The following is an 11,781-nucleotide window of genomic DNA, read 5'->3' on the forward strand; positions in this document are numbered from 1 at the left end:
GAGAACAGACAATTTTGGTTGCACCGATGAAAACCTATGGTGTTGCTATCTGTCTCTGTAGTGACCAGCAGAAGAAATGAGGGACAACAGACAAACTTCATGTTTATAGAAGTTTTCAACAAGTCAAGGCAAGCAGTGGTGCCTACCTTGGTGACTTCTGAAAGAAAACTGCTCCACTAGTTCCAGGCTTAGAGCATTTGTCAGTGAGGACCCACAGGACTAAGACACAAAAACACTTTTGATCATTTTCTTGTAGAGTCTGGCTTTCTCCTTGTGGGGAAGAAGCTTCTCACTCTACTGTTTATCCAATCCAGTCCTTTTCCACTCCAGAGTTGTCATGTTAAACTCTGCTCTCTGTACTTTCTCTAAAACCACTTGTCAAAAGTCATGTTACCAAGAGCCCCATCATCTTGAATGGGTTTTGGATCAGGTCCCCTCTGTCAAAGTCTTCCTCACTTCATAGGCCTGCTTGAGCAAAGTGGGGCAGGGAAAAGGATGGAGGGCCCAGCATGTGGATACACCCAGGAAAGCCTACAGAGGCTTTAGAAATCTAATCTTATCCACAGCATGTAAGCCAGGGAACCTCACTTGCTTGGTATTAGAGTATTTCTATATCTACCTACACAGCCTCATGACTATGCTAGCGAGTGCTGTAGGGCAAATACCAGCATGTGTATACCATGCACACTGCATTGGTCCCAAGAGAAAAAGGTAGTAGAGCTGCCCATGTGCTAGGCTCAGTGCATACCAATAAGCAAAGCCAAGGCAGAGTGGGAACTTGTGACACATGCCTAGAGCCATGCCAAGGGCAACAAGCCTGGATCCTTCCAAAGTGTATCATATGTGGAGCACAGCATGTCTGCTGCACCATGGTTTTCCCTACTGCCAGAAGGTAGGGGCTCAGTTTTCCCAGCCATAGTTGGAGGCCATCTTGGTCTCCCCAAGCACAGCCATTCTCTGACCAAAGTCAAGAAGGCTTTTTGTGAACTGGACCATCTTGGTTCTGTCAAAAGGTTTAGCAAAATGAAATATATCTTCTTACTCAGTCAAATTACAATCCAACTCTGTCTGGTTCAAAGACTTGACTGAGAACTCTCCAATCTGGATAGCATTTTTTCTCCAGAACCCCAGCAAGTTGAGGGTGCTGTTGCTGTGCCCCATCCCTGCTGCAGGCTAACATCCCTCCTTTTCAGGTCCTATTTTAGTGCAGTGATAAACATTAGAAGTCTACAAAAAACTTTTTCCACCCCCTTGCAGTATAGAATATGCTCAGGTCAATACTGAAGTAGATTGTGCCCTACCAGCAGTTGCTGTTCCTTGCCTGCAGAGGGACAGGCCATTAGTACAATCCAGAGATTTTATTTCTGATCACTGTAAAATAGGAGAAAGTCTCAAAGACTCTGGGTCCTGGTCATCATCCCACCTCTTCTCCTGTAGAGTAGCAGTAGAGCTATGAGCAAAGTCACCACCAGTAGAGCAAGTGCACCCAGGAATACAGGGCTTGGGTGTGTTCTGGAGACCACATCTGGGGACAAGAAGAGGCAGAGCCAATACTGAGTAGAATGGTGTAAATGCAGGGATAATGAGATACACCTGCTTTAGTACTACCCTCCTTCTACCCATTAACAGGGATTGGTTGGCAATGCTCCAACCCAGGCCATCAGCAGCAGCACCTCTGGGAAGAGATGAAGTGGTAACTTCAGTCCCATTTGGAGGATCCAACTTTGAGATGCTCGACTAGAACAGAGATAGGCACTCCCGTGTATTACAAGCCAAGGAAATTGAGTTGTAAAGTCACTGTTCAGAATTTGTGAAGAGTTGCACAAGCTCGCTTCTTTTACCCTTTGAAGAGGCTGAGGAGCCATTTTTTCTTCCCCGCCCAAAGAGAAAAAGAAATTGTGTACACGTGGGAGAGCTCAGACAAGTAGCCAGTCTTTTTGTAAGGTCTCTTACAAAGAGACAGTCCCCTTTGCTCATATGTAGGCACATCTACATGTGATGCTATGTTGCCATAGCAACCTGCTACAGCGACGTAGCACCCATGGGCAAAAGCCTGCAATGCCACAGTTCCATCACCATAGTGACATGCTCCCTCAGTATAGCACATTACTATGGGTGATGTAGTGCCTAAAAATAGCTGTGCGGAGGCATGGTGCAGCATGGGCTGTTACTGTGCCATCTTTTAGTACTTCCAAAAGGAAGTACTAAAGTGATGATGCAGTAACAACAGCACCTTTGTGGCACATGTAGATGTGCCCCGTATCATAGAGAAGTAGGGCTGGAAAGAGGTCATCTAGTGCAAAGGTTCCCAACCACTGGGCTGCAGCCCAGTACCAGGCCATGAAGGGTTGGCTGCCAGGTTGTGGAACAAGCCACCCGATCAAATGCCCATCTGTCCACCTGGGCAAGTGGCTTCAACCACCAGCAGTCATGTGGGGTGAAAACTGGGCGGTGGGGCAGCCCCGGGAGGGAAGCAGCCAACTCCATGCACTCTGGCACGCTCCCATGCTGGTCCACAATATAAAAATAAATAGAGAGAGGTTGGGAACCATTGATCTACTGAAACTCCTCCACTCAAGGAAGGGTCATCTCTACCTAAAATTATCACCCCCCTCTCCCTTGAGGCTTCTTTCAAAATGTTGATTAAAACCTAAATTAGACAGTGTTGATGTGTTGTATTCCAAGCTATTGGAACACATTTGCTGTCTATTGGATCATGAAGGATAACTCACCCTCATTCTCATAGACTCTCTCTCTTCGTGGCTCATGGATCCCCTGGAAGATCACAGGTCCATGAGAACTCACCAGGTCCAAGGGCTTTTCTGTCCCATTGTTGGTATTCAGATACCGTCGGACTCCTGGAAGATGGATGGGAGAGTTTAGCAGCTGCAACTAGAGGACTCTTCAGTGATGTCTAGAGTGCAAAATGCCCTGCAGATTCATGATAGGGGAGTCTATCAAGCTGTTTTGTCCAACCCAATGGGACAGCTGTATTCAAATCAGAAGCAAGTCAGATTTTCAGGAATCAGTTTCTCAAGATTATAGGAGCAAGTGAATAGAGGGACAGGTTCAGCAGCAATACAAGGCATTACGATTCCCTTCTGGAGAGCCCAATGGCTATGGAATATTTCATGTATAACCACAATGTAATCATCCCTAGGCATACAGTTAAGCCAGCTACTTTACACCTGGAGCTTAGCAAGAACAGGAAGCCTGACTAAAGTTTCCACTGTGATGCATGTACTGGGACAGGTAGAGCTCTAACACAGCATCAGGTCCTCCACTTTGATAGGGAAGGGTTAGCACATAAAGAATAGAGCCTAGCCACCAGCAGATAGAGAAAGCCACTCCAACTTACTGTCCAGTTGGGGATTGCTGCATATGGGTCTGCAGGGCTCCAGCTGGGAAGGATGACAGGCAGAGGCACTACAGAAGAGGTAGACCTGAAACCCACACAAGTTGGAACAGAGGTAGTGAGTGATGGGCCAATCCTGCTGTGGGTCACAGGGGGCTATGGGCTTGTGGCCAATTCATCTGTCCGTATGTAGCACCCAGAAAAGAGAGAGAAGAGGTTGGGTCCTTCAGGCCCAACTGCTTCTTGCTGGAGAGCCCAATTAGCCAGACTAGGGCTTTTGTTTTCTTGGCCAGGTATTGGTAAAGGGGAAGTACTTGATCAGAACAGATTCCACAGAGTGGTGTCATGCACTGGGATGGATATAAAAGCTCATCCATGTAAGAACCCAAGGAACACACATGGGGAGGGTGGCAGACTTGTACCTAGCATTGCTATGCTGCTACACTGCTATGGGCAACTGCTGCTAAAAAAGGGGATGTCCTCTTTAGTGAGGAGCCAAACCCTACAGAGCTCTCTGCTTAGCTGGCAGAAGCTAGGACATTACTCTCCACATCTTTAGACACTGGGTCATCAGCAGGCCACTGATCAGGCATATGACAAAGGCCTATGGAATTCACAGGATGATGTACTCAAGGCAAATACTACCATCACTTTAAATCATATGGTGAAAGCAAAAGACAGAAGAGGCCAGTAATTACTTCTGGGTGGTGGCCAACAGGATCAAGATAATTAAGCTTGATCCTACTGTCCCCATGGAAACATCCATTCTATGCACTTCCACCCAAAAGTGCATTGGACACGTGTTCCATGCACGGGAGTAAGCTTTTTTTAAAAAGCAAAAAAGCAGAGGTGACAAGTGACCACTGGAATAAGAACTCTTATATGCTCCCCCTTCAATGACAGCCAGGCCTCCTCTTACTGGTCCACCAAGTGCCACTGTGGAGGCCGTGTCAACAAAGGCAAAGGTAGAGATGACAAAGCGCTGGTAGTGAGTAGGGAAGGGTAGCTCAGAGGAGGCAGATCCTGTGGGCACCAGCTGGGTTCTGTAGTTGTCTCCCATGAATGGGCACCTGAGAGCAAAACAGACAAATAAAACTATGATCCTAGAAACTGTGCCCCCCCGCCTCCTCCCAAATGTATGCTCCTTTCTTCACCACTTACCCATTCACCAGGATGGGCCACTGTGGCTGCTCCAAGGGGTTAGCACTTGGGGTGGCCCAACACTTCTCTAGAACTAGAACCAGGGATGGATCAGTTCTCTCCAGGGTGCGAACCTCCACATAAACAGGGTCCTTGAGCACTTTCACCACAGGGTACTCTCCATCCACGTAGTAGGTACTGTAGGTCTCATCTGTGAGAAATGTGGCCAGAGCTGAGACTCTTGTGGGCTCCTCAAAGAATGTAGATCTTGCAGGGTGTAGAAGGGAGGCATCCCCTACCTGTGGCAATACGCAGCTCAAGCAGCAGGGGCCCAGCCTCTGACACAGGAGGAAGCGAGGGAGGCAAGGAAACCTCAGCCTGGACTGGCAGGAAGTTACTGGTGTTGAAGATACAGCGAGCATGAAGACTGTGCAGGACAGAGAGAGAGTTAGGATACCCAGTAGGATGCTAGGTCAGTCCAGAATGACCCCAGAAGTGATCTTGTCCTGTCACTAGAGCAGGAGCCAGGATGTGGAGAAGCCGCATCCAGAGATGTTCCCTGGGCTACTATGTTAGTTTGGACAACACCTTGGAGTGGTGTTCCACCTGCCCCAGCCCCATTGAGTTAGAAGTGCCTCATTTCTCCTGAGATGGCCATCTCAGGAGAAATAAGAGGAGGTTGACTTACTTGAATTGGCTTTAAATTACAAATGCCATTTGAGATTGGCTAAGAGCAAAGGGTTTCCTCATTCAGGAAAACCTATTTAGTCAGTTAGATACTGTTCCCTCTGGATTAAGAGACACTTGCATTCCTGGTATGCAGAGAAGGTCTATATCATCACCAACTCCAGGATATTTATCTGGAGCCTGCAAAATTCTTGGGATGCACAGAGGATAGGATAGGCTGTAGGAGAGCCCAAAGCCTCAATCTGGGAGGCGAGTAGAAAAGAGGAAAGGGAAAAAAAGTCCTCCCACTCCCACCCCTGATCCAGGTGGGGCAAGTTGTAGGACTTCTCCCCACTCTCACATGGAAGCCAAGCAAGCTTACATAAAGATGCTGTCTCGGGTGATACCACCATATGGTCCATTCTTGACATCAATACTGGATATCAGCTGGTTCTCATAAATCAGTTTGCTTCTAGTCAACTGGTAAAAAGATAAAGATATAGGAGAAGATCATGCCCTTCTTGAGAGGGCAAGGAGAGCACTCTCCCTGGCTTTCAGGTGTTGTTACCTGGACTGTGGTGCCACATTGTGTGAAGGGGAATCGGAACATCACAAAAGCCTCCGTCACGTGGATGGGATTGCATTCTGCCTGGGCATAAGCTAATCGGACAGTATCCAGCTTGATGGGGTACTCAGACATCTCTCTGGAGACCACTAGAATGAAGTGGCCATCCATGAGGCACTGAACTGTGGCTGCAACACAAGGGAACATGAGTAAATACAGGAACTCCAGGCTAAGAGGGAGCTGGGACAAGGCAAGGCAAGGCAAAAAAAACGCATCCTGTTGCATGGACCGCACTTGATCAGGTTTATTAAAAAACCCCAACAAGCACCAACCAAGACAGTGTAGTTCTCATGCTGTAGGGTTTTGGGCAGCATTTCCCTCGGTCTCAGGAGAGGTCCATGCCATAAAAGCTTAAAATTAAGGTTCTAGGGCAGGAATGGGTATACTCCACCTGCCTTCTCAGACATGAAGATGAACTGTTGTCATAGGTGATAGATACTGGAGTTATCTACCAGTCAGATAAATGCCAACCTATACTAGTCAACTGTTCCTCCTCTTCCAACACACATTTGGCGTTTTATCTAGATATTTGTCATGAAGTGATCAACAGTGATGAGACAGACTGACCATGTTCTTGGAGGTAACTCCCCAACTCCCCAGGTCTGTGGTTGCTGCAGCCCCGAATAAGAGGTATGGTGGGAAGAGTGACCCCACTGGAGAAGAGAGTTCTATAGCAGTAGCTTAGGTCAAAGCTCCTTCAATCACACCGGTGGGTGGTAACCACAATGGGGAGAAAAGTCTGTCACCAGACTTCTGGGACAGACATAGCAACAGGCTCCAAGAGCTGATGTGAGGGCAGGTCTCCTCTTACCTGTGTTACCATAGTAGCAGGGAGTCACTCGGTCCATCTCATTATAGCAACAGCCAGCCTGCAAGCAAGCAGTTCGGCCTGGGGTATCTGCACATGGGATCTTGCCAGCTGGCACTTGGCACTGCTGCCATGTGAGGTGGGACCCTGGGAGAGTAGGTTGGAGACCAGTGAGCAAGAGTTCTTCACAGGGGCCACAGTGTGCTCTCCCCAATACTTTTGGGATCTCTGTGCAAGTCCCAAATTCCAGCACCCCTAAAGCTTTATACAGCCTCTTTGTAAGAATCCATAGCATGGCCAACTCCCAAGTTGTATGGGGACTCTTGTACTTTGCGGTCAATTTTAATGCCAGACTCATGACTCGAGAAAAGAGACTGACAACTCGTTAAGTTTTCCCTTACTTCAGGTGATGCCTTTCCCACCCCTCTCAATGATAACTAATGCTCTCAGAATGGCAGCTGTTTGCTTACAGCTTGTTTTGATGTGGAAGTGAGGCTGCTCTTAATAAAAGATGGCTGCCACCTCACATTTTGTGCAGTCACTTTAATATCTTTAGTGGGAAAACAAACCAGCCACCCCTCAATGGCTTCCACACTGTGGAAGCCAGGTACTATTAGGATACAAGGATGGTGAGAAATAGAGTTCTTATGGAAAGAGATGCATGGGGCACAGCAGTATGGGGCAGTTGAAGGGATAGATTTAGGAGCTCCCATATCCTAATAAAGATGGGACACCCCTCTGCTCAACCATTCAGAGGGGAATGCTTTTACTTGCCCCCGAGGCTGGGCGTGCCTTCTTAAAACAAAAACAAGAAACCTCACATGCTTTGGGGCAGAGGCTTCTCCCTAGAGCTTCAAAACCCTGAAGGTAGATGGCCCCCTCCACATACACTTTGAGATTAAGATGCATTTTGTCCTTCAGGTAACCAACATTTTAGAGTGTGGGTGTTGGGAGTATGGTCTGTACAATATGGGATGGTAGCCATGAGCATTAGATTGTCTGCAGGTCCCCTGTTCACCACCACATCATAAGACTCCCATACAACCGCTTACAAGATGCAGATCTACACACCCCACAGAAAAAAATCATGCCTACCTATATTGCTTGGCACCAGGCGCACCAATCCAGGTGGTGGTGCTGGGTGCTGGAGGCTGGGCCGAGGCAGAGAATGCACGTTTTCCTCAGAACTTGAGTCATGCTCAGTAGGTTTAGGGCAGATCATATTGACATTGAGGGTGGTAGCAATTTCCCCAGTGCTCTGCAGTTCCTCTACATGGACCCTCAGATAGTTACGACCATCCTGCAGAGAAAGCAAAAGGAGCATCATCATCTAGTGGGGTAAGTTCTGTCCCCAGTTGCAGAGGCTGCAAGGACAGCTACTGTAGTTGCTTGGATGTGTAGGGTTCGGGTGTGCCAGCCACCTCACCTTCTTCAGCACATGGCAGCCATCATAACCAGTGGAGAAGACCACAGCTCCATCCCAGCCTGTTGTGATCCAGTGGAGGCAGATGGAGCAGTTTGTAACCTCAAAAGACGTCCCAAACTCATCTGGGAAAAGAAAGTCACGTTCATTATAGTTAAGAGGAAAAGCTCTTCAGAAAGTGTCCTCCTCCGGCAATTATGCTTGGAGCGGGGACCGCAGTTTGTCACAACGTTCGAGGCAGCAGACTTGCAATCTGCTCAACACCTTCCCAAGACACAGGGAAGGGGCCCATTACCCAACCATCTTACAGCCATGGGCGACAGCCTCAAATAGCAGGCACAGCACTGCCTTCACATGTTGGCATATTACAACCTGGAGGTAAATGTGGCAGTGTCAGGTGTCCAGACTGCAGAAGGGCAACTTCCACCAAGAAAGAGATGCCAAGCCATGGTTTGAGGGGGATACTTTTACAGTCTCCTCAGGCCCTCAGTTCAGCATCAGCTCACAAAAGAGGCTATTGCAAGTCATTTTTACAGCTAACATTATTGTAGACAGACAGGCAACCCCAGGGTTTTCCCAAGGAGATAGAAACCTCAAAGTAGGAAGGCACATGTGTCTTAAGAAGCCTGAAGATTTACAGGCCAGCAAAAAGACTGGAGCAGGAACAAAGAGGGAAGGGAAAATTCCTTGCATATGATATTCTTAAGGGATTTCCACAGGTGGCTCAGAAAAAACCTTTATCATGCATGTGCACAAAGCCAAGCAGGCATCCTCTCAACTTACCCATAACTTTAAAGTGGATGGTGTAGCCCTGGCTGGGGTAGACCACCAGCTGCATCCCATAGTCACCACAGTCATACCTGTGCTGCAAGACTGAGAAGCTGATCCTGAGGAAGGCATCTTGACTCCGAGCTGTCCTCAGGAAGAACAGCACTAAGGCCACCAAACACCTATAGCCCAGCCTCATGGCTATACAGCCAACAGAGAAGCCCTACTGAGCAATTACTTTTTATAGAAAGGGAGGCTGTGGGGCTGGGGCTTTATAGACACAAAGCAGGGGCTGGAGTGTGACCCAGGTGAGCAGAGAGGGTGTAGCTCTGGGGCAGCTGCTTCCAGATCTCAGGGGTTGTGTCAAAAGTGTAAAGCTCTGGGTGAAAGCAAAGCTTAACCATTGAATCCCTCTCCCCTTTCAGGACTTTCACACTCCCCCTTTTGTAACTGCCCCCTTGCAAGACATCAGTTTGGGGCAGCTTCATTCCAAGAATCACTTTCTTTACTGGGTGTGGGGCAGGAGTTGCTGCGATTGAGTAATTGGAGGCGGGCCCTAAGCTTGGCATTGTGCTTACAGGTGTTATAGACCCCACTCTAGCTCTTCACCCTTCCACCCTGGGCATCCCTTACAGCCTCCAAGATAACTCCCCTGCAACCACTACTTAAGAAATCACTGCAGTTTTCTACAGCAAAGGTCCAGAACCCTGCCAGCGGTTTGCAGGGGTGGCAAGGGTTAGATGCTTGAGCACAGTTATGGGCTCAGAATAGGCTGAGCTTAGCTTTGCCACAGCTTTTCTGGGTGGCTGTAGCCAAGCCACTTTTTTACTACAGGTGCAGAGAAGTCCTTTCTCTTGAAGAGATGAATCTTCTAAGTGGTCTCCTATCAGCCTATTTGCTCCCAATAATGTCTTGAAATGAGCTGTACCTTGTGGGATAATGATCCAGACCTCAAGTCATGGTCAGAAAGGAGTGGCTGAGAAACAGCCCCCTGAAAAAGAAAAAAATAACAGCATTTCTTCAAATCAAGCCAAGAGAGAGGGGTTTAGGGTCTTGGCTGGGGAAGAGGAGAATTGGGAGAGGGGATGAAAGGGGTGGGTGATGGGATAGAAATGGGGGGAGGCCAGGAGGTGTCTCCAGTGATTGGAAGGGGCAGACATGAGGGTGTGTAGCAGGGTGAATGGGGGCATTAGGGACTGGCAGGGCTGTCAGATACGAATTCTCCCCTCCTATGGGTGTGTGCATGCCAGGAGCTGGGGAGGCCCTGCCCCTTTTGGGGGTGTCTGAGCCCCTCCTGTTTCTTCTATGTGTGAACCAGGCCCTGAGGGAGGTCCTGCCCCCTTTAATGGGGCCAAGCCCCCCTCCCTGAGCCTGTTTGTGTGTGCCTGGATCAGGAGCCTCAGCTGCTATAGGGTTCTGGATGCCTTGGGGTGCTGGGATCAGAAGTGGGGCTGCCTAAGGAGCATCTGAGTGTCATTTTAAATCACCTTTTAAGCTGAGGCCTGCCTCCTCCTGGGGGAGTGTAAGGACCTCTCAATGCCCCGTGAGAACCAGGATATGTGGGGAGCGGCACTGCCCCTCTGAGGAAGCCTGAGCCCCTCTCCTCTTCTTATGTTTGTGCCAGGATCTTAGGGTCCTTCTTTTTGTCCCTCTGTGTGTTGGGTCAGAGCCCTGCTTCTCTGGGTGGGCAGCTGAGAACAGGCATGCTTGGTGCATACCACAAGTTCTCAAGCACTGGCTGGGAGTTGTGAGAGGGCATGAGGACAGCCAAGGAGATGGATGGAGCACTCATTACTGTTGTCTCAGGCTGCAATCCTTTCCATGGGGTATTCTCCTTCAGCTGAGAGCATCTCATGGAGGCAAATGGGCCATCTCACACTTCTCAGCCTCCTGTGCAGCACAGGTGCACACAGGCCCTTACACTAGGTCTCCACTACCAAGTTTTGCCAGCCTAGGGATGTCAGCTAGGGGCATGAAAAGATCACACATATACCCCCAGCAGTGTAGCTATACCTCCATATCCCCAGTATGGATGCAGTTTGGCTGGCAGAACAGGGTTGGTGCGAGCTTAGCTCATGTCATTCAGGAGGAGGGTGTAGCAAAAACCTCTTCTCCCGCTATATACCATGTACTCCCAGGATGGACTCTGCCAACACAGCAGCACACTTCTAATCTGCATCTCCACTCTGCTACCTCCAGCTGGTACATTCCTCACACCACTACCATGGACCCTCAAACTTTTGAGGTGTATGGAGGGTCGAGGAGGAGGGTGGAGTAGGGACAGAAACATCTCTCCATGTCCCCTATCGATGCCCACTGTCTGGACACAGAGAGAGAGAGAGAGAGTCTAGACATATGTTCATTGGTTTTGGGAGTGCAAAGGGTTTAATGGAGGGAACTATCCATAGGTTCATAGTATCTGAAGGCATGCATGGACACTGGGGAGGGAGCGGAGTGCCACAGCAGCAGGAGGGGGTCAGGGCAGGTTGAGGGCCTTTGGGTGTGACATCAGGGAGGGACACCAGGTGCTTCTCCTTACATGATCACAGTGCTACTGAGCTGCTCCAGCTCATCCCTCCCCTACTCCATTACAGCCCAGCAAAAGTAGCTGGAGTACATGCATGGCCTAGAGCAATTGTTATGGGTGTGTGGATGTGGGCCTTATTCCTGCAGTTCTGAGTTGCCAGGCATTGAATTTGGAATGACTTTAGTTTCTTCCTTTCTTGGCATTCAGGACAGTTGAGTTTTGCTGGAAAGGCACAATATGCCTCCCGGCAGCCTGAGCTGTGTGTTATAATAAGATCAAAGAAAATTAAGGCTGGAAGGTGTGGCAGAAATGCCCCCGTCGGTGCCCCTCTCCAGAGATCTGTCTCAGCCAGCCTGAGAGGCTGCTGTTGAATCTCTCACAGCGGGGATCTCGCTCCTTGTCTGCAGACAAAAGCCTGGCGCCTGGGAGGCGATGCTCTGGTCACCTGGGCAGGGGGGGGGAAAGACCC

At 49.1% G+C, this 11,781-nt stretch overlaps 1 protein-coding gene across 1 annotated transcript in view; it reads right to left on the reverse strand.

Annotated features, from left to right (window-relative positions):
* Positions 1 to 9,037, reverse strand: part of ZP1 (zona pellucida glycoprotein 1) — a 28,729-nt gene extending 19,692 nt beyond the window's left edge. The window contains exons 1-12 of the mRNA XM_025206942.1: positions 8,801 to 9,037; positions 8,021 to 8,142; positions 7,690 to 7,894; positions 6,598 to 6,741; positions 5,730 to 5,914; positions 5,544 to 5,641; positions 4,795 to 4,922; positions 4,517 to 4,706; positions 4,275 to 4,425; positions 3,359 to 3,443; positions 2,733 to 2,858; positions 1,398 to 1,525 (exon numbers count right to left, since the gene is read on the reverse strand). Coding sequence (XP_025062727.1) covers positions 1,398 to 1,525; positions 2,733 to 2,858; positions 3,359 to 3,443; positions 4,275 to 4,425; positions 4,517 to 4,706; positions 4,795 to 4,922; positions 5,544 to 5,641; positions 5,730 to 5,914; positions 6,598 to 6,741; positions 7,690 to 7,894; positions 8,021 to 8,142; positions 8,801 to 8,984 — 1,746 coding nt within the window. The 5' untranslated portion in view covers positions 8,985 to 9,037. The remainder of the gene's footprint in view (positions 1 to 1,397; positions 1,526 to 2,732; positions 2,859 to 3,358; positions 3,444 to 4,274; positions 4,426 to 4,516; positions 4,707 to 4,794; positions 4,923 to 5,543; positions 5,642 to 5,729; positions 5,915 to 6,597; positions 6,742 to 7,689; positions 7,895 to 8,020; positions 8,143 to 8,800) is intronic.
* Positions 9,038 to 11,781: the final 2,744 nt, after the last annotated feature.

The sequence above is a fragment of the Alligator sinensis genome, unplaced genomic scaffold, assembly GCF_000455745.1.
Source record: "Alligator sinensis unplaced genomic scaffold, ASM45574v1 scaffold437_1, whole genome shotgun sequence".
Classification (NCBI taxonomy): Eukaryota; Metazoa; Chordata; order Crocodylia; family Alligatoridae; genus Alligator; species Alligator sinensis.